Source organism: Herpailurus yagouaroundi, unplaced genomic scaffold (genome assembly GCF_014898765.1).
Source record: "Herpailurus yagouaroundi ecotype Mexico unplaced genomic scaffold, PumYag 186, whole genome shotgun sequence".
Classification (NCBI taxonomy): domain Eukaryota; kingdom Metazoa; phylum Chordata; class Mammalia; order Carnivora; family Felidae; genus Herpailurus; species Herpailurus yagouaroundi.
Genome location: NW_024412417.1, coordinates 10,207,271 through 10,230,343, shown reverse-complemented (window position 1 = coordinate 10,230,343; position 23,073 = coordinate 10,207,271). Strand labels below are relative to the sequence as shown.

Here is a 23,073-nt window from a genome sequence, read left to right as displayed (position 1 = left end):
TTCTTGCTTCGACTAAAGTCGGGGGTGGAGGGATGTCTTCCAGAGAGCCAGTCACAGATTGGTGGTGGCTGCAGGAAAGGGAGACTGGCATCTAGTATCCCAGCCAGCTGCTCGCTAAGCTGATTGAACCAGCAAACCCACTGACGTGCCACTGGAGCAGAACTCAGTGGGGAAGTTCTGGGAGTCTGGGGGGCATATTAACATAGACATAAGGAAAAGATGCCTGGAATAAGAGAGCGATGTCCGTGTCTCTCGCAAAGAGTTCTGTAGGTAGCAGACTTCTGTAGGTGGAGCCAAGGCCTGCAGGGTAACCGGGGTCATGTTGGCGTATTCTAGGAAAGAAGAGACTAGGGTACCTCTCCCTTTCCTTGGGTCCTGGTGGCCCCTGGAAAGTATAGAGAACAACCTCTGCAATCTCTGTGGCTCTAAACATGGAGGTCAGACATCATAATGCTGCCAAGGGGGCTTCCAGGCCAGAGGAGACAATACCTCACCCAGAGAGCTGCTCTCAAGAGGGGTGAGCACCACGATAGTACTGCCCACCCTGTCAGGAAATCCACACACACTCCTTAGTCACAAACCACCAGTAATCAACCAAACCAGAGCAGGACTGAAACCTCCTTCCACCAACAAGTAACCATTCCCATCACAGGATCCCGGTTTCCTTCCCAGCTCCCAGCTCCCAGCACCAGAGGAGCTAGACCTTGAAAAGAGATGGGAAGAAGGTTCTAGATGCAGGCATCCTCTCTTTCCACTGTAAGCCTCTTGGTCTGTGAAAGCCCATACTGAGGGAATGAACAAAGTTTATCATTAATATGACATTGAAGTTTATAATTAGCCTGGACTTTTAATAACTAAAAGTGACCAGAAATCAGTGAGATCTGTCCAAGATTCCTTAAGGGATGTGTCAGGGAAATTTGGCCTAGTACAGCTGAAAAAGTATGAGTGGCGAAAAATGAAACTCTTTTAAGTTTATACAATGGTTACACAAAGATTTGACTGTCCAATAAACTAGTTACAGATATATTTTAAGGACTTTGTAAAAAAAAAAATTGTAATTTAAAAAAATATTTTTATGTCTATTTATTTTTGAGAGAAAGAGAGAGAGCACAAGTTGGGGAGGGGCAGAGAGAAAGAGAGACAGAATCCCAAGCAGGCCCCGTGCCATCAGCGCAGAGCCCGACGTGGGGCTCGACTCCATGAACCGGGAGACCATGACCCAAGCCCTGATGAAGAGTCAGCCGCTTAACTGACTGCACCACCCAGCCTCCCCAAGGACTGTTTTTGTAAATGTTTATTATCTTCCATACTAGTCATAAAGTTAATTTTTAAAGAAATAAAATATATAAACAAAGTTAATCACTCAATTTGTTAATCTCATTTATGGCTTAATCAGTGTTTTAAGATATTCAAAGTATTCATCGGAATCGCTAAGAGAAGGCATCAAAGCTAATAGAACTTCTTCATCTGGCCCTTAATAGATCTGGAAAGATTTAATTAGTAATTTGGTTTTAAGTTACTCAGATTTTGTTGTATTGGGCCTAGAATTTTAGAGCAGCTTACAGTATAACAGGGCTATGCAGGAATGAACTCCTCCCTGATATTTTTAGCAGACAAAACTACTACTAGAAACTGAAAAGCATAGAAGGAATGGGTATTCAGCTGCCATTAAGGAATGCAACTGAAATGTCATCATTCCTTTTTCACATGGGTGGCTCAAGTTTCTCCAGATCAGGGTGATGATAGGGATGCTTACCAGCTTGCAGCTCATGGGGAGATCCCAGCTGAACACAACACCAAAGCATCGGGCGGACAATCCGAATGGGCACAAGCCAAGTCTTGCTTCTGTATCAAGGGGACATGTCTTGTTGGTTTTGTCTTGGCATTTCTCTTATTGATAAAATGATGGTGTCTATCCCAAATCACTATGTAGGAATGCATTTATTTTGCTAGAGAGCTGATAAAATTAAAAATGCTTAAACATATCATTTATTTCATAAGGCCGATTATAGCTAAAATACAACAGTAACTTAAAATACTCCATTGAGAGGAAAGCTGGGATTTTTAAAAGCAGTGCTTCCCTACTTTTAATCTCTGAACAATCTGTCAGGAACTGTTTTATGTGATTTCTGGATTTTGAAGTGCTTGTAGATCTTGGGAGACCTAGGAAACAGCTCTTAGTAGACTCCAATCCCAACTTCTATTAGTGGGTTCGATGTGGGCTGTGAGTGCCTGCATGAACACGTCTAGCTGAGAGACCTGTGGTGGGTCACTTGGGCTCTCCTGGTGTCCTGACCTCTAAAATAGGGCTGATAATATCTACCCCATAAGGTAATTGGTAGGATTAAATGACTTCATGCCCAGAGCGTAGGACAGTGTCTAACACATTGTAAATGATTAGTAGTCAGCACTTTTCTCTTCTCCTCCACTGATATCCACAAGAAGTGGTTTTCTCCCTTTTCTTTGGGAATGAAAATAAAATCTCAGTGTCTTAAATTTACTTTAGATGCCCTGAGGTTAAACAAATGCTTCATGGCAGTTTCTCTTTAGAGTCCTGAAATATTTATAGTCATTTAGTCAGTCAGCTGTAGACAGGGGCCACTCAGCTCAAACAAGGTTGCATGTAATTCTCTCTCCAAATAGTGTCTGTTTTGGGAAGAAGGTTCTGCTAGTAGATTAATGTGAATGTAGCTTTTAAGGGCATGTTTTACAGTGAAGAATTCCATTTTTATTCTTTAGTGTGTCAAGTGTGAAATTATCACAGTCTTCGTTATTTTTATAACTCCCTATTATTCCATATTTTAAATGTATCTGTATGTCTTTCTTTAACAGGCTTCATACTAGTTTGGATTGACTTGAGAGTTTGTGTATTCTTCTCAGTCTGGAAATGAAATCAGGAAATGCCTTAATACATTGGTATTTCAATGGTTTTTGAACAAGTGTCACACCTATTATCCCTGTTGTTCAGTCTTAGGGAAGAAGGCCCCTTACCTGTTTATATATATCTAAACTAATCGGCAGATTTGACTGGATTTTTGCTAGTATTTTGGTGCATTTCCCACTCTCACTGTTAGCAAAATGAGTGTGGCAGCCTCTGTGAACAGTGTTTTGTAAAACCGAACCAGATTCCATTCAACACAGTAAAAATTTGAGCTACAATGGAATATTAGGGGGAAAAGGAGTATACTGCTCCAGGCCACAAACAACTCCAAACAGTCTGAGGCATGCACTGGTAAATCTTACAAAATGCTATAGGCAATTCAGCATCAAAATTGCCATAGAAAATTATTGTTGTTAGCCATTCTGTTGATAGTTCATATTGTTAGAATTGCTAGCAGATGGGAGAATAGATGAGTCAGGATACGGTATTAACAATCCATATTTTTTTAATCACAAGCCACTAATAAGGTCTGTAGCATCTGTGAGATTTAAACAGTTGCTAGGAAGAGTTTGTTTTCCCAGTAAACACAGCAAACCTTGTACAGGATTTTCTTGATTGACTATTTGACTAAATGTGTTAACATTAACATATAAGACCATTTGCTTCATTGTGACGGTGTCGTGTTTATTTTGACAGACTGATTATACCAGCAACTCATGGACCCGTTGAGTCTTGAATGTTATCACATTTATGCATTTTAAAACTTCATAATCTTATTTCTGCTGTTTTTAGAGAGTAAGACTTTTGAAAAAAAACCTCTCATGTAATTGGAACTGTTTTTGACAAAATAATATAAAAATCTAAGTGTTTTCCTCAGAGAGCTCTTAAGATACTATTTTAGGAAGTAATTCACTCTTATCACTTGAATAAAATACATTAGGTTTTTACATTTTTTTTTAATTTTTTGTTTAATCTTTATTTATTTTTGAAAGAGAGAGAGACAGAGCGTGAGCAGGCGAGGAACAGAGAGAGAAGGAGACACAGAATCCGAAGCAGGGTCCAGGCTCTGAGCTGTCAGCACAGAGCCCGACACGGGGCTCGAACCCACGAACTGCGAGATCATGACCTGAGCCGAAGTCGGACGCTCAACTGACTGAGCCACCCCGGCGCCCCCATTAGGTTTTTATACTAGGTTGGACACATAAACTTGCAGAAAGTTCTGACGTTACTGACACCTCTTCTTGGTCAGTAACTAGAAGCTTTTCTGGTTCTCATAGAGTTCAGAAGTAATTCTAACAATTAAAAGAGTGAGCTATCAAAACGATCAGTTTTAAGATTTAATCTTACCTTCTATCTTCTCACACCACTGTGTTGTCTGTGCCCCTGCGTCAGGCAAGAGCTAGTAAGTAAGGGAGCTGTTCATTTGCATATCATTTATTTGGACTTGCTTTTTCTTTTTTAAGGGCTACTAAGAAATATGGTTTTGCTGGGTAGTGATCTGTAATCCTCCCAACCTCCTGGATGGAATGTGACAATCCAGGACAGTTATTAACAAAATGGGCTGCATGGTCAAGCTGTCACTTATGTCCCAAACTATACCAATTTTCAAACAAATGCTGACCTCTGTTGAAAAGTGGTTTTGACTTTTTTGTTTAACTTACAAGCAATCCATCTGGTCTTCTAATTATTGTTTAAAAGTTAGGGTTTTTATTTAAACTCTTTCACTTGTTTTAAACAGCCTTTCTATAAGAGGTGGGAAGTCCTAGTCTACCGAGTGTCCTGAAACTTAAAGAAAATGGTATTTCTACCTTTTGCTGACTTTTTGCAGTTTATTTCATTGTAAAAAAAAAAAACTGCTTTATAAAAATATCATATGCAAGGTTTTCTCTTCACTGTGATCTTCCTAGTTGAATATTTTCCCTTTCAGCTATTTTCCCTTTCAGCTCAGGTTGAAGACCCTGGAAATTTCTTAGCACCACACCCTTCCCATTCATGGTGTCGTAACATTTTGAACACTCTGGCAGTGCTAATTAAAAGTATCAAACTTGGGGCGCCTGGGTGGCTCAGTCGGTTAAACAACCGATTTCAGCTCAGGTCATGATGTCACAGCTCGTGAGTTCGAACTCTGCATCGGACTCCGTGCTGACAGCTCAAAGCCTGGAGCCTGCTTCGGATTCTGTGTCTCCCTCTCTCTCTGCCCCTCCCCAACTCATACGCTCTCTCCCTCCCTACCTCTCTCTCTCTCTCTCTCTCTCTCTTTCAAAAATAAGTAAACGTTAAAAAACATATGCATCAAAGTTGTTATAATGAAAAAATGCATTGGCCTCGAGGTCAGATTGTATCGCTGCCATCAACCAACATTGTAACTTTGAGCAAGCTGGCTGCCATTTTCTCACCCAAAATAAGGAAGCTAAAATAGATCATTTCTGAGGTTTTCATTTGCAGTAAGATTGTGTGAGGTTTAACTCATAACCCAACCTTCTAGTTTATGCTCCTGTTAAACAATGGTTTGTTCATATGCAGTGGTGTTTAATAATCCCAGATTCACAAAGTGTTTCTCTGAGGCTCATATGATTCAATTTACCTGACCTCAGTTTAAACTCTTTTTATGGCAATTGATTTTCTTCTCTGTCCTTAATATGTCTTGCCCCCTGATACTTGTCATTTCAAATGTTCAAGAGAAGCAAACATTCTTGTGAATAGAAAAACATGCCTCGGGTAATAAAACAGTATTGTCCTGAAACTCATCTCCTTTTCTGTGGCTGTGAATTTGAAGAAGTTCTGTCTTTGCTGATAAGACCTTCCTGTTACCGCACGTCCACTCATTTAGTCACTTAATGAAGTTATATATCCTTGATGTTCGTCACAGTTGTTAAACTACAGTTTTCTCTCAGAATGTTAAGATCTGAAAATCTAAGAATCGTCGTTCGTTGTGCAAGTTCTGTGTTACCATTAAATTCAAAATCAAATGTTATTAAGTAGAATTAGCCTACAACATATAAAAGCCATCTCAAGATGAGTTATTCATTTTTATGCATTTGTTCACATACAGCCATAACCACAATGTACGCATAACCTAAAATTCTCTTCACTGACTTCACTTGCAGAACTCTAAACTGACAACTATGGTTTACTCTGCATTTATTTTGGAATTAGTCATCTGACAGATGGCTATGGTAATATAGCTACTTTGTGTTCCTTGTATTGGAGAAAGATGGTTCATAAGTAACATTTCTTTGCTATATTTAAAAATATATAAATTCAAGTCAATTTACCACAAGCTCTGTTGATCCATAAACATAAAAATTCTGAAGTGATTTCCCTTCCTTTTTGTGAAGATTTTCAAGAAAGCTAATTTTAGTGACTGAAGCTTCTGTCACAGTAATATTAATTCAGGAAGCTCAACTTTTCCTTCTTGTATTATCCTCATTAGCCCCCAAAATTGTTTTCATTTGGATTAGCATTTTAAAAGGATGATAGTGGAATTGTTTAATATTACAGGACCATGTTTGTCATTATGAGTCTCCATAAAATTTTATCTGGTTTGTGACCCTATTTACTACTAAGCCATCGAGCAGTAGTGCTTTCCAAGAGCTTGGAAAAGCTGCTCCTGCCCCATTTCTCCCAACCCCGCAATCATTTTCATGCCTGTGAGGCTTGGTAGCTACAGAAATGCAGAATGCTAAATATATGTTATTAGGATTTATCATAAGTCAGAACTCAGCCAGAAGTGCATGTCTAAAATCATACCCACTGTATAAAAAGTAAAAACTTCTGGGGCGCCTGGGTGGCGCAGTCGGTTAAGCGTCCGACTTCAGCCAGGTCACGATCTCGCGGTCCGTGAGTTCGAGCCCCGCGTCGGGCTCTGGGCTGATGGCTCGGAGCCTGGAGCCTGTTTCCAATTCTGTGTCTCCCTCTCTCTCTGCCCCTCCCCCGTTCATGCTCTGTCTCTCTCTGTCCCAAAAATAAATAAACGTTGAAAAAAAAATTTTTTTTAAGTAAAAACTTCTACCAGTTAGATTCACATTTTTTTTTTTTTTTTTGTCTAGATGACACCATGATCCAGTTATTAGGAAATCTACTGATATTTCTCTTCTATTAACAAAACGAGAAGAGCCTCTGGCAACAAAGGCTACAGTTTGGGGATTATTTTTTGTTGGATACCATAGATCGTAAGATCAAGGAGAAAACCTTGTCCTGGATAATCTGATCCTCATCAGGAGCTTCGGTTATAGCCTAAATGCTGATGATTCCCTAAATCGGTAGCTTTAATTTCTCTGCTGAACTCCAAAACTCCAAATTATAATCCATATCTAATGTCTCCACCTTGATGCCTTGTTCACATCTCAAACTCAGCAGGACTAAAATGCCATGTGATCTACTCCCGTACCTTATTAATGATAACTCTACCCCATCACCCTAGCTTGAAGCCAGAATCATCCTAGCCCTTCCTTCTTCCTGACCCTTCGTAATCAACCAGTCAACAAAGAAAGCCCTATCAGTTCTACTTCCAAGTCTCAGATCCCTCCCTTCTTCTGAGTCTCCACTTCCTTTTTCCTAGTCCAAGCCTCATCCTCTCACCAGACTGTGCAGTAACCTGCTGACAGGCCTTCCTGCCTCCATTTTCAAACCCATGGTATTCCATTTTCTATACCTGCTAGTAGGTACATTTTTCTATCTCATATATGATCATGTCACCAGTTATGTTCACAATTATCTAGCATTTCTTTCTTCGCTACAGAAAGTTTGTAGCAACATGCTTAAAGGTCTCCTGTCTCCTTCTGTCTCCTCTCCTGACCCCTCCCCCCACGGATCCGCCCCACATCCCAGCAGCCAGCTGAGGTCTCCAAAAGTATGGAGCATTTGGGTACCTTATACATTTCTATTCATGCTGCTTCCCTTCTGCCCTGTCCTATTTGCCATCTTCTCAGCTTACCCATCTTTCAGTCAATTAGCCGTGTGTGGACCTGTCTTGCCAGCTAGATTGCAAGTTCTCTGTGGGAGGTAGAGTGTTCTATTCATCTTTGTATCCACATGCTTGGTCTATAGAAATTATCAATAAATATTTTAATAAACGAGTACTCTGGAGTTCTCTGACAGCTCATCTGAAAATGTAACTATGTATGTTTCTTACATAGATGTCAGATTTCCTGTAACTTCAACCTTACAGAGCCACAAATCTGAAATCAAATTTTTAAAAAAACAGAAACACTAGAAACAGGTGGTACAAGCTTCAGCACTAAAACCATTCTCTGTCTTTCCTAAAACAGCCTCAAGCCTTCATTAACGTATTTATTTTTATTTAGTGTAATGCTTTCTAGGACCGTTCAATCACTTTTCTGGTTCCCAATAGATGAACAAACTATGTAAAGAGAGAATGATATCCGTCTAATGAGGGTCATGAAAAGGAGCTGATAGCTTTCTCTCAAATGAAGATAAAAAGCCAAAAAGGAGAGAGGAAATTAATACATGGCATAGATTAGTAGTAGAAATTAATAATGGGGATTCATCATTAAGGAAAGATTGCTTTAGGTCCTGTGTCCTCTCCTTTAGAAGCCGGCATATTCTGTAAAGTACTTCATAAAGATTTTCTCTTCAAAACGGTTGAAACCAAGTTTTTACCACCTAAAAAACTAAGATTTAGATACTTCATAAATTTTCTTATATGGAACATCTAATTCCCTAACAGTCCTGGATGATTCTCCAACATCACAGACCTGTTCGTCACACATTTTACATATTGAAAATATGCAAGTCTATTAGAGGAGGAAAACTTTCTTCTAAGTAGCTTCTTTCTCTGAATTTGGTCCATTACTGTAATATAATATTTATAAACTGTTGGTAATTTGCCCCAGTAAGGTAGTATAAGATATTTACAGGAATATCTTAATGCAAAAATTGTTTTCCTTTGCTTTGATGCTACTTCTCCTAATCTTAGAGTAACCCATTCCTTTGAATCATTTTTTTCAGTATTTCTATTTACCCACCCTCATGCCATGGTATTTAGCAGTACAGTTTGATAGTTTCTAACCGTGTTTACAGTATCTAAAGTTTAAATACTTTTTAGAATATCTGACAGGGAGACCTGAAACTCATTCATAAAAGTCAATTGCAAAATAATAATAAATAAATTTAGAATCAAATACTAAATTGTGTTGTTTAAATTATGAATGTTATATTGAAATTCAGAGATGGGAAGATTAGTGTGGACTGAAAAAGAGACAAAAGTGAAATGGGATCTCATGTAGACAGCACCCGGATGTGTCTTTCTTTAATTTCTTTTTTTTTTTTTTACATTTTTTTATTTCTGAGAGACAGAGACAGAGAGCGCGCGCGCAGGGGAGGGGCAGAGAGAGAGGGAGACACAGAATCCGAAGCAGGCTCCAGGCTCTGAGCTGTCAGCACAGGGCCTGACGCGGGGCTCGAACTCACAAACCACGAGATCATGACCTGAGCTGAAGTTGGACGCTTAACCGACTGAGCCACCCAGGTGCCCCATCTTTCTTAGGGAAACAAGGTCCTGTGTGGTGTCTAATTGGTTCTTCATCCCCCCCCCCCCATCACCTGTTCGTCCAGTTCAGAAAGTTCTGAAGTCCCCTATTGGCTTATTCTTTATCCTCCCAGAGATTTGAACATATTTAGCCATATTAATAGTGGCATGATTAGTACTTGGGCTAAAAATTAATGAAGAATATGATAAAATACAATGCATGATAATATAAATGCCTCTAATGGTGTGATATAGTAAGGTAGCTTCTTTTTATGACAGGGGATATTGTATATATATATTATTCTATATATGTATACACCAGAACTTTTCATACACCAAGGCAAGTGGTACTCACCTTCAGAATCATCATCCTGGGAGCCCACATACTCTTTCCCGTAACACTGTCATGCCTATATTTTTGGAACACCTCTTTTGAATTTACTTCAGAGTCTGTGACTCATTCTTTTCAGTATCCTCAGTGGTGACAAACCTTTTTCAGTGAGAATGGATTTTTTAGAACCAAGAGTAATTTAGGGCCAGGTAAGGTGAGGATAGTGGAGGATCAAGCTGAAAAATGCTATTTTTGGTTAAAATTGACATGTTGACTATAAAGTAATGAGAGCACTTTCTGATTTGGCTCATAAAATAACCAAAGACAGTTCTCTTATTAAAACAAAAAATTGGGGCGCCTGGGTGGCGCAGTCGGTTAAGCGTCCGACTTCAACCAGGTCACGATCTCACAGTCCGTGAGTTCGAGCCCCGCGTCGGGCTCTGGGCTGATGGCTCAGAGCCTGGAGCCTGTTTCCGATTCTGTGTCTCCCTCTCTCTCTGCCCCTCGCCCGTTCATGCTCTGTCTCTCTCTGTCCCAAAAATAAATAAACGTTGAAAAAAAAAAAAAAATTTAAAACAAAAAATTGCTGCAAGTGTTATCATATTAAGACCAAGTCTGAATTACTCTCATGGAATTCTCCTGCTGTGGAGCAGATCATGATTCCCTAAAGTCCAAACCCTGCTTTGCCTGGCTTGGGACCCCACCAGCCCTTGGTTCTGCAGCAACCATAGTCCTTCCTCAACATGGTGGAGCTTCCTCCTCAGGGCCCTGCTCATCTCTGAGATACCCCCCTTTTCAAGGACCAGCATGGTCCCTGCTCCCCTAAAAGGGATCAGCTTAGTGACGCTTCTCTCTTTTTGTTGGGAATCTGTTTAAAAAAAAAAAAAAAAAAGAGCAAGAAGCAATAGAATTTGTCCCCAGGAAAATGTACACTGAACCTGCGAAATTGGGTACATGAGAAGCTTATTCATGGACTTAAGAACCTCTCACTGCAATCAATCTGTACTATATGCAGTAGGGTCTTGTGTCAGTCCCACATGTTTCTAGTTGCTGATCTCACCCTTCTGACTAATATGCAAGTTTCCTTTATTTTTTTTAAGAGAGAAAGAGAGAGGGAGAGAGTGCAAGTAGGGGAGGGGCAGGGAGGGAGGGGGGAGAGAGAGAGAGAGAGAGAATATCCCAAGCAGGCTCTGCACCACCAGCACAGAGCCTGATGTGGGCCCCAACCCATGAACCATGAGATCATGATCTGAGCCAAAGTCAGACGCTTAACAGACTGAGCCACCCAGGTGCCCCAATTTGCAAGTTTCTTAAGGCAAGGAAATAGTTCAGTGCTTCTTTGCTTTCCTTACAGTACCTACCAAGATGCTGAATATGTAATAGCATTCTGTAAATCACTGTGGTTTAACAGATTTTTTAAAACCACTTACCTGCCACCATCGCTTTAATAGTTTCTGAATGAGACAAAGTTTTAGACTTTTTTTAAATGTTAGTAAGATAAAGCCCAAGTGTTAGGTTATATATTTCAGGGCATCTTAAAATACGTTTCTCAGGAGATAATCCATATCTTGCTGTTTTCACATATAAAAAAAATTTTAACGTATATTTATTTTTTGAAAGAGAGACAGAGCGTGAGTGGGGAGGGGCAGAGAGAGAGGGAGACACAGAATCCAAAGCAGGCTCCAAGCTCTGAGCTATCAGGACAGAGCCTGACACAGGGCTCAAACCCACAAACCGCGATATTATGACCTGAGAGCCAAGGATGGACCCTTAACCAACTGGGCCATCCAGGCTCCCTGCTTTTTTCACATATAAATAATTACAGTAAAGCTCAGCATGCCACAGATCCTGTTATGTAGAATGGATTTCATCCCCCTGACCTGAGGCCTCTCACCTCCTGTGATACAGAAAACCAGTAAAGGATTGCTAGTGTTGTCTCTGGAAGCCAGAGTAATTGAACTGAATCACTATGGTCAAACTAGATCATTTAGTCAAATCACATCATTATCGTCAAACTATAATGTATGTGGTGAAAAGCTGATAGTTTATTCTCAAATTGACCAGCAGGTCAGAATTTACTCGTCACTAATATATCAGGCTTGGGATATTTTGAGGCATAATTTAAAAACCTTATTGTATCAAAATGTTTGGGATAGAAGTATTCTAGGTAATTTAATTTTTTGATTAACCAAGTACTTAAAATTTAAGCAATTGGTAAAATGCAGGATAGAATGGGTAATTTAACCTGCATTCAATCTTGTCACATTCTTGGGTGATCTTTGCAGGTGTTCACAATTATGACAGTGCTCCAGAGCTGGCGAGGATGTGAGAGGTTAGAGTGAATATATCCGGAGCATATCCTGAAAGTCCGTGTGTTGGCAATGGTGGATTTGTTTTTCTGCCCTTCTTTAAAAAACTAATACTTTTCATCTGCTTATTTTTCTCATTTGTTCTTTCCTAAAAGCAGAGGTTTTGTTTTTTTTTTTTAATTTTTTTTTCAATGTTTATTTATTTTTGGGACAGAGAGAGACAGAGCATGAACGGGGGAGGGACAGAGAGAGAGGGAGACACAGAATCGGAAACAGGCTCCAGGCCCTGAGCCATCAGCCCAGAGCCCGACGTGGGGCTCGAACTCCCGGACCGCGAGATCGTGACCTGGCTGAAGTCGGACGCTTAACCGACTGCGCCACCCAGGCGCCCCATAAAAGCAGAGGGTTTTTTATTGCTTTTGTTGCAGAATTACTTAAGATTCTTATAAGGCGTGGCTTTTTGGTTCTTTAGTGAAGGAATTCCTGTTTTAGTTATTGAACCATATTTCAAAGACGTTGTAGAGAGTTTGCTGAAATATCCATGCTAAACCCCATTAGATTTTAGCCTATTGTAGATAATTTTATACTGTATTGATATCTTCACTTTTTTCTGTTTCTAGTTAAAAAATCTAAGTCTAGAAGAACTACAGATGCGGTTAAAAGCACTGGACCCCATGATGGAACGAGAAATAGAAGAGCTTCGTCAACGATACACGGCGAAAAGACAACCCATTCTGGATGCAATGGATGCGAAGAAAAGAAGGCAGCAAAACTTTTGAGTCTGATTTCTTCCCTGTTTGTTTCTATAACTATTCTGGAGACCAAGAAACCACTAAGAATTGAAGGAATATTATTATTGGGTTTTTTTTAATCCCTAAGATTTGTGCTCTACAACTAGGCAACGGTCCAAATTTGACAATGGTACCTATCTAGTAAATTTCCACAGGGCAGAATTTACAACTATAGCCACTATGTTTTCATTCTTAGGTAATGAAAACAACAGAAAGGTATTCTTCTCTAGATCTGTCAGCTGCATACCAGCACTAAAACTGTGTTATAAAACAAAAGCTGTGTTTAGAGACCTTGAAAATCTGAAGCCATTGTTTAATTGTACAGCACCGAAGGGCTTTATGTTACAATATTCTTTATTCTTATTTCTGGTAGCTTATTTATTGTATCCCCTACGTAAGCTTATTTATTTATGCTGTTTCACTTTGTTTTGTTTTTAAGGACGAGATCAGGATAGCTTTGGTGAAGGTAGGGCACATTAATAATAGATGATAACGTACAACCAAATTATACTTTCAGCAGGGAGCTATGGGGGTACATTCCTTGATTTCCAGGATAGTTTTCCAATAGAAGCAAAGCAATAATAGCAATAGTACCCAAATGGGCCAGACATTTTTTTATACTGAAGCAATAATTCCATTTTTACCTTCTGAAATTTTGTTTAATGTTTTTATTCCTGATGTTTGGTACAAATAAAACTATATTTAGATCACATGGAGCTATAATGTTTAAAACCAAAGAAATCAATGGAACTCTTGCACAAAAAAGTGTGGTAAATATTTTAAAAGAAATAAATCCTTAAATGCAATTTGTTTCATGTTTCATATGTAGGTCTGATAGCTAAACTGTATCAAACTGTAATAAGCTCATCAAATTTATTCCTGTGAAAACGTGCTCAATTGTCACAGGACTTTTTTGTTGATTTCACTTATTTCCTGGGAATTGGTAAACATCATGTGCCTGACGATAACAAAATAGCAGAAACATTTGTACTGAACTGTACAAGCCTTGGGGACTGAATAAAAAGATTAAAACCATTAAAAAGAAACTCATTTCTAAGCTGAATGAAGGTTTGTGTGATCTGGGACCAGTCATTTCCGAAGCTACATATGGCCATCTTGACCGTGTTTGGTCTTTTGTGTGTTTAATTACTGTGTGTAAATCATAAAGACAAATAAATTTTACTGTGCCACCCAGCGTATTGCGTCTCTCTGTCTTTGCAAAAAACTCACCACCTGGATTCTCTTTTCCTGACGAGGCAGGTATATTAGTGAGGACGGGCTGGATGATGGATAACAACCGTGAAACCTCAGTGGCTCAGCGTAGTAACACAGCTCATTTCTTTCTGATGCTCCCTGCCCACCCCTGCTTGGCAAGATACCCTGCTCCTGTCGCTCTCACCCACGGACCCCACCGATGGTGCCTTCACCCTCTGTAACATTAGTGGTCACCCCAGCAAGGGAAGGAGCACTGACAAGTCACACAAGCTCCACTGTCACACGTGTCAGGTTGGCCACACCCTGTGTTCAGAACCAGTCACATGGCCACTCCTCATTTCAAGGGAGCAAGGAGATGCAACCTTACCATGTGCCTGGAGGGGAGAGAAGGGAGATGCCGGCAGGTTCACTGATGACCACCAAAGAAGGTATATCATCTCCAGAGAGCTTTTATTCCATTTTAAAATGGCAGATGCGTCCTGGGTAGTGCCTTGAAGTAACATTTATCTCTGCTCTGTTGAGTCCTTATAAGTCACATAGGAATTACAAGATTGTTAAAATAGTGGGAAGTATTGAAAAATTTCTAAAGGTAATTAAGAATGAAGACTAAATCTACAATATATGCTTCAGCTGCATACTTATGGAGCCTACTTGGGACAGTCAGATGAGTCCGTCCCCTCAAGCACCCCACCTTTTTTTACCCCTTTCTTAATTGTTTTTCTTTTCAGTAACCTAATACCCTGCCTAATTTGGTGGAATCAAATGACTGACTTGCTATCATCCAAGTAAAACCGCCCACATGAAATGTCAAGAAACCTATGAAGAGGATTTCTCTCCAGTTTGCTAAATTAGAAAATGTATGCAAATTAATTCGATGAGGCCTGTTAACCACTCTTTCTAATTCAGTCTCAACAAGAATCCTCCTTTTAATAGTAAACATTGAATGTTCCAATCACATTGTAATTTGTATATAAATAGGTTTTATATTCTGTTGTTATTTTTATTCTTTATACACACACGTACACACACACAAGAGAATTAAGAGCAGTGAGCATATTTTTATTTTAGAGACTTAGGAAGCTCTAGAATATTTTAGGATAATCTTTTAAAATTCTTCCAATCTTCTCAGTCTCTGCCCCCCACCAATCAAAAAAAGGAACTTATGATAAGTTTTGAAGAACCAAAAGCCATGAAAGAAAGCTTCAAGTCTAGGTAAGCCTTGATTAATCGTGATGCTGAGGAAAGAGTTTTCTGGTTATTTTAATGAGTTTAAGAAGAAGCCTCTTATTATCTTAACCTTGGCTTCTGAGTACATTCCAAAAATAGGTAAGTGTACTTTCTGCACACCCCCGTCCTTTCATAAACGCAGAATTGTAAGTGTGATTGTAGCTAATGAGTGAGGATTTTGTCTTGCCTAAAATCCAGCACCATTGTATATGTTGTTCTGTAGATGAGAAGGTTTTTTCTGATCCTAGATGACTCATTTCTACAGACTTACAATACACTTAGCTTATTTTAGCAGTAATAGTTTTATGTTCATAATATGAGCTAATTTGGTCAATATAAATTGGGGAAGAAAATGTTTTTATTTAAATGGATTTCAAAATAATACCATCTATTATTTGGGACATTTACTATTTGTCAGACACTATGCTAAACAACCTTACATACATGACTTACGTGCTTTTGTGTTTCTTTCCTCTGCTTATTTATTGAATCACATCCCCAAGGTTTAAAATCACTCTCTACTCACTGAAGGATATGTAGCTTCTCTAGCAGAAATTCTATAATACATCAATAAAATGTTTTTAACTTAGTCACAGGAAATCTTTTCAAATTACTGACACATTAGCATTCAATAGGAATGCTATTTTTGTTTCCTATCCTGTGTCAAAGATTAATGATTAAAATAAATCCTGAAAATACTAATGATACAACACTCTAAATAGAACATTTTTTACGGGCACCTGGGTGGCCCAGTCAGTTGGGCGTCCGACTTCAGCTCGGGTCATGATCTCATGGTCCGTGGGTTCGAGCCCCGTGTTGGGCTCCGTGCTGACAGCTCAGAGCCTGGAGCCTGTTTCAGATTCTGTGTCTCCCTCTTTCTCTGACCCTCCCCTGTTCATACTCTCTCTCTCTCTCTGTCTCAAAAATAAATAAATGTTTAAAAAAAAAACATCATTAAAAAAAAATTGGAGTTACATTGCATTAGTAAACTGTTACCAGGCATAGGCATATAATTAGGTGTTTCATCAAAATGCTATTTTGGAATCCTAGACATTTGGTCCCAAAGCACAAGAATTGGGGGTCTAAAGAGAGAACTACTTTGCTTTTTGAGCAATCTGATGAGATGTGGACTCAAGGGTGCATATACCTTAGCTGGGTAGTTTGGTGCCACCGAATGGTGACTTATCCTCCAGGAAGTCAGTCAGTTTCTCCCTGTTCCATGTCCACACGAAATACCTGAACCTCAGCCAAACACTTCCCTGAGCCATGAAAAGACCCCAGAAGAGAAAGCAAGTGACCAGTTCCGTTCTTCCGTCAATCTTGGAAAACCAGCTTCAAGGACGTGCTCTTCTCGCACTGGATCATATCAGTGGTCAGACTCCCTGCCACCATTTTTTCACTTGATTAAGCTCTTTAAATTAAAGTGCTGATTTTAGGGGTTACTCTTCTGCCCACAAGACTTTGCCTACCAAATTACGAATGAACTCTGCCCCCTGGCACTCAAGACCTGCATCATGCCCCAATGGACATGACCTCATCTTCCATAATTGCTTTATTTGAGCCCTTTCTTCCACCAAACCGAACTGCTTTCAAACTCTATTATAATGATGTGATTTATTATTGGATTATAAGGTTCCTGGGAGCAGAGACTTGGTGTTTATCCATCTTGTCTCCCCACATTGCTTTCTCAGATGTTAAATGAAATCGGTAGCAAATAAAGTTTCATTGAATAGTATTAGCCCAAACAACAAAATTGTCATCACTAATCATAAAGGCTAATCTCTCTCCTTACACCCAGGTAATCACGTTGACAACAATAATACTAGCTTCAACCAGGTTTTGAGCATCTCCTAAGCCATGCACTTTCGATTTATTATCTCAAACCTTCATAACAAGATACAGTCTTTTTCTCAGAAAAGAAAGGATTGGAGAGATTAAATGAGGTCACAAAGCTAGTCAATGCCAGCGTCTGTCTCCAAAATCTTTGCTTTTTCCACTAGACCACATTGCCTAATAAACACAGGAGGTCTGGCTTTAGAATGTTGGATGGGATTGCTAAGCCTGCTTGCTGATCTTAGAAAGAGAAGCTTTTCAGTTAAAACTTAGAAGAGGACCATTGTTAGCTGATGTGATCCTGTTCTCCGTTTCAAATGGGACCTACATTTTCTGAAATGGCATCCTTCCTACATGTGGGGGAAAGAAAAAAAGCAGAATGCATTAAGTTTCCAAGATGACTTACACAAAGATTTTTTTTTACTTCGTTATTAGGGTATATTTGGAGTTCTTATGCCTTGAAAATCTATGTATTTTGTAAACTGAAATGTGTCCATTTCACTCCCTTACAAAAGCCTGCCTTGGTTAATGAGTACTTTGGAGAAACACTAACCAGCATGGTTAGTACATGGACATGGACATGGAAAGTTCGTACATGTACATGCAAAATACATGGCCTCAGAAGCTAAATTACCTGGGTTCAAATCCCAGCTCTTCCTTTACACTTTTATTGCCCTGGGCAAGAATAACCATTCAGCTAATCTGTGTTTCCATTTCTTCATCTGTAATAATGCAGCAATTGTGAAGATCAAATGTTCTATATCAAATGTAAAAAAGTTCTTGGCATATGGCACATAGACATAGATTAAAAAATAAACTTTTAGGGGTGCCTGGGTGGCTCAGTTGGTTAAGCATCCAACTCTTGATTTCGACTCAGGTCATGATCCCAGGGTCTTGGGATCAAGCCCTGAATCAATCTCCATGCTGAGCATGGAGCCTGCTTGGGATCCTCTTTTCTCCCTCTCTTTCTGCCCCCTCTGCGCCCTCTCTCAAAATAAATAAACATTAAAAAAAAAAAAAAGAATGATGAAAATGGCTCTGTTCTCCACTGATGAGCAAATTTATTAGAACTTCTAAAGTGCATTAGAGTCTCCTAGAACCCAGATGTGTGTTCCATTAAGGGCCTGGCCTACTCTCAGGTAGTGATTTGCACTGAGGAAAAGCATATTCAATTTTTAAGAGTGTTTTCTTTTCTATCTAAAACAAAGTAAATAGTAAGCTAAACCTTCCCCCCACCCCTGCCTAAGACTCTCCTTTCTATTTTAGGGATATTGTTAGGACCAACATTTATGAAGACCCATCTGGAAATTTCAAGTTTATGCCCTTAAAGTTTTGTTTCACTGAAGTTTTAGCATTCTTGGTCCTTAAAAATATGAGTCATGCAACTGATGGTTTCCCAACTTGCTTTGATCCCAGGAAGCTCAACATCAAACTGACAGTTAAAAGCCTATGGTATTCTATGATCTGCATACTTCCATTTCCATGATCCTATACTTATAAAACCTGAAAATATTTTTTAAAAGAAAAAGAAAATATCTGTGGAGGTTTTGGTCCTTCTGCTATACTTAGAAGGATCTGGTTCCCTATTATGTGTAATTTTTATGTCTTCTGACAGTGCTCTTGTGGGTGTCAGATATGGTAATGAGTGTCAAGGGGTTTGTTCTTGAGGTCCTGCACCTAGAACTCTGCTGGACTCTTCCACATGTGAGTCTTACCGCCCAAAGGGGTATGAGACTCCTAGATACTGAGATAACCCCTATCCTTCCTCTTTGGAAAGAAGACAAGCTAGAGAACACCATAATGCCCTTGCCTCCTGCACCTGTGCCCTTGGCAACCTGTTCAAATCACATTTACACAAAACCTGATTCAGGATGACCAGGCAAGCACCCTAGCTTCCAGCCCCAGGTCATCCAACAGATCAGAATTGCTAAAGAAGCTTATCTACTTCTCAGGATTTTTCCATTCCTATTCCTCTATTCATATGCCACTTCATATTCACAATGAAAAGAGAAGGATATGAACCAAAAAATAGGGGAAAACAAAAGGAAATAGATTTTGCCTGATACTAAAATGACAGTTGTAGCCCCAAGTTACAAGTAGTGTCATACCCCACATTTCTTCCATAGAGAAACAAGTCTATTCCATTTCAATGGAAAGCACTCAAAGCTAACACGTTCTAAAATTTTTCTAGGAGAAAACTCAGTGCCTGTCCATGTTGAAACCAGACAACCAGTTTTGTCTTTTACATTTTTATAGAATTTTCCAAGGGGAGAGGGGTAGGGCAGGGGGGAAATGGGTGATGGGCATTGAGGAGGGCACTTGTTGGGATGAGCACTAGATGTTGTATGTAAGCTATGAATCATGGGGATCTACCCCCAAAACCAAGAGCACACCGTATACACCGTATGTTAGCTAACCTGACAATAAATTACATATATATAAAGAATTTTCCAAGGTGAACTGTAATTGGTTGAGTGGAAGTTAAACAGCACCTGATACTAAAGCTCTCAGTTTTTACATATTTTATTTTTTTTTTCAAGTTTCATTTATTTTGAGAGGGAGAGAGAGGGTGTGTGCAAGTGGGGAGGGGCAGAGAGAGAGGGAGAGAGAATCCCAAGCAGGCTCCACAATGTCAGCACAGAGCCTGAGGATGACGTGGGGCTCGATATCACGAACCATGAGATCCTTACCTGAGCCAAAATCAAGAGTAGAACGTCTAACCCACTGAGCCAGCCAGGCTCCTGTACATACTTTTCCTAATGTTCCAGTGTGTACAGAGCATGCGGGATGGGGGCAGGCCTCCAGCTGTGCATTTATTCAGCCTCCCCATTTATTCCATGACAGCTTGCTTTCCTATTTAAAAAGAAAATTCTTAGCAAAAATATTCCAATGAGAAGACATAATAGCACTTGAAACTAAAGTCTTTGATGTTAAGAAACAAGATGCTTGGAAAAATCTGAAACGTAGAACCATTCCATCATTAAGGAATCATTTTGTGGATTCATGAATTCATTTTCTGTTGACCTTTCACAAAGTATATAGTTTTTTTAAAGGTGTACCAGCTGATGACCATAAATCAGTTAACGTGCTTAGAATGTGGACTTTGGAAATTATTTCTGATATCGATAGACTAATGGACCTGGGCCTTAACAAGTTTCAGCAAGGATTTTCAATTTTGAAAGTAAATTAATTGCTTTAACAAGCAAGTTGCAATTCAGGATATGATTCCAGAATCTGAGTGTGGCAGGCAATCACAGAAATTCAAACACAATGTTTTTAAAGTTCTTAATGCAAAATTATTTCAATTTCACACAAATATAATGAGTTGCTAGTGTTTTTAGGTCAATGACTTCTATTGTCTTGCCAAGTACCCTGACATGTATTCAAAGCAATGACCCCATATATGTATCGTGTATAGAGATATATATGCTATTGTCTATAGTAACCATTTCTAGCTTGGCTGAAAGGAAGCAATAGCTTCTTCTGGTAGAAAAGGGCCCTACTGTGTCCAATTTGAAACAAATTCAGTGCTTGAGTCCTTGAGGCCATTATGAAATGACAAAAAAGCTTGTCTCTTACAGATTGGTACTCCTCAAAAGTAGGTGTCTTTGAAGCTCTGCCACTAACTTGCTGCATGACCTTAGGTGAGTTGTTTGACCTTGCATAAGTCCCACCTTCTTTACCAGAGAAGAGCTTCGGAGTTGTGAAAGGTGGATGAGACACACACGGAGAGCACGCTGCCCAGCACCCAGAAGGCTCCAGTGACTTGCTCTCTTTACTCACCAACAAACATCCATTGAGCACCAACTACATGCCAGCTTCCCAGCTAAGTGTGGGAACACAGAAATGAAGGCTACATGGTTCCTGTCTGCCCAAGAGCTGGTGCATATCGCCGGGTGCAGGGCATAGATACACGAGTGTGGTGAGTGTAGTAAAAAGGATACCACAAATCCCCGTGGCCGCAGGAATTGAGGAAGTCTTCACTGAAGCGATATTTGAACCGGGCTTTGAAGCTTGGGAAGGCAAGAGAGGGAGAAGGGCACTATGGGGAGGGCAGAACATATAGGAAGAACATATAGGAAGGCAGAGAGATGAGAAAGAATATACGGTATATCTTTCAGTGTCTAAGAAAGTTTATTGCATAATAATGTGTGTAGTGGAAAAGCATCAAGGATCATTTGCTTTGCTTGCTCTCTCTACCCTGCAATTTAGGAGGTGGCCCGTTTGGGGTTTTGTTTTGTTTTGTTTTGCCAAGTCACTGAATGTTTTCGAGATCAATTAATTCCAAGTAATATCTGGCCTATTTCCTGGTGCCCATGTCTACCAGTCACACTCAGCTGCACTCATTTCCATTCTTTGATAGTATATGGAAGAAATGTTGTCTGTTGTGGCTCGCTGAGATTGACTGTTGGGGCAAAGGAGCCAGAGAAAGGTGGGGAGAGGGTCAACAGCCGCATCTAAAGGAATAGGCTTGTGCTCAGTTCCTCAAATCGCTTCACTGGCTGTTTGCCTGGACTGAAACATTGATCTCCTTTTTGTCAGTGGTTTTTCTCTTAAGACCTTCAGCGTTTTCCACCTCCAATCAAGGCAATTACCAAAGGAGAGGGCAGGAACATAAAGGCTAACAAAGTAGCATAAATTAAAAACAAATGTAACAAGATAAGACAAAAGGGAGACAAAAGTAGAGCAGCAGTCTGGAGCCATGAATCACATTAACAAAACACTGCTTACCCTGCATTTGGTTCAAAGCTTCCTAAGGAACCCAAGTGAAGAAGGAAACCAGACACAGTTTAGATACCATCGAACTCAGCTGTTCAATATGGCAGCCACTAGCACTGGAAAAGAAGCTAGTCCAAGTTGAGATGAATCCTGGGTAGAAAGATACACATCGTATTTCAAAGACTTAGTATAAAAGAAAATGTAGAATATATCATTCGTATTTTTTAATGTTGATTACATGCTGAAATAATATTTTAGATATATTGGGTTAAAATATCTTAATAAAATTAGTTTTATCTATTCCTCTTTTAAAAAAATACAACTACTAGAAAATTTAAAATTACAGCTCACGTTTGTGGTTCTCATCGTGAATCTATTAGACAGTGCTGGTCTATAAGATAAAAGCATTCATCAACTGATGAATGGATAAAGTGTGGTATATTCATGCCAGGGAAGATGGTTCAACAATCAAAAAGAATGAAATAATGGGTACAGCGTTTCTTTTGGGGGTGATAGCCATGTTTTAAAATTGTGGTAAAGGCGGCATAACTCTGACTATATTACAAACCACTGAACTGTAAACCTTAAAAAATGAATACAATGTACTTAGCTATGTTATAGTAATAAAATAGAAGTTTTTGAACTTTATCAGGTCAGGGGTGGGGGTACGGTGTGGAATAAAAGCATACTCGTTTGCTCAGAAGAAACTCGACTCTTCTTAGCACCAGGTTAAGAAGTATCTCTCTAAGGGCACCCACTGGAAAGCATACCATCCCTAGTTAATTTAACATCAATATTCATTACCAATATTCTCAGAGCAAACACAGGGATGACTTTTGCAGATCTGTCTTGCATGGTGTTTTCAATTTTTGTCAGTTGCATCATACTCTGTTTGGCAAACACCTACATGCTAATGGCACTCAAATTCCTGCCTTCAGCCCAAGTCTTCCCCTTAAAACTCCATACCCAGGCATTCTTAATGTCTCACGCATACTTCACGTTCAACATGACCAAACACCATCCCCCCTGTATTTTCTACCCAGTTGGTGCTGCCATCTACCGTCCCTTCACCAATGCCAGAAACCTGGGATTCCTTGCATTTTCATTGTCTTTCCACCCACACCCTCCCTCTGCCAATTCAGGCTTTCCAGTAGTTCTCGAATCCGTGTCCTCATCTCCATCCTCTCTCCACTGCCCCTCAAGCGTTCATCATCTGCGTCCTGAAAGACCGCAGCAGCCCCTTAACTGGTCTCCGCTCCAGTTCTTCCCTTCAAGTC

The 23,073-nt window shown here is 39.7% G+C and overlaps 1 protein-coding gene and 1 long non-coding RNA gene across 2 annotated transcripts in view; one reads left to right on the top strand and one right to left on the bottom strand.

The window, feature by feature from the left end:
* Positions 1–13,997, top strand: part of STK3 (serine/threonine kinase 3) — a 276,517-nt gene extending 262,520 nt beyond the window's left edge. Inside the window, exon 11 of the mRNA XM_040494088.1 lies at positions 12,632–13,997. Within this exon, the coding sequence (XP_040350022.1) occupies positions 12,632–12,790 (159 nt within the window). The 3' untranslated portion in view covers positions 12,791–13,997. The remainder of the gene's footprint in view (positions 1–12,631) is intronic.
* LOC121042760 (uncharacterized) lies at positions 701–14,499 on the bottom strand. Its single transcript, XR_005796426.1, has 3 exons — positions 14,033–14,499; positions 1,757–1,845; positions 701–785 (listed from the first exon to the last, which is right to left on the bottom strand). It is a non-coding gene; the product is annotated as an uncharacterized LOC121042760 (long non-coding RNA).
* Between the last annotated feature and the right edge of the window lie 8,574 nt (positions 14,500–23,073).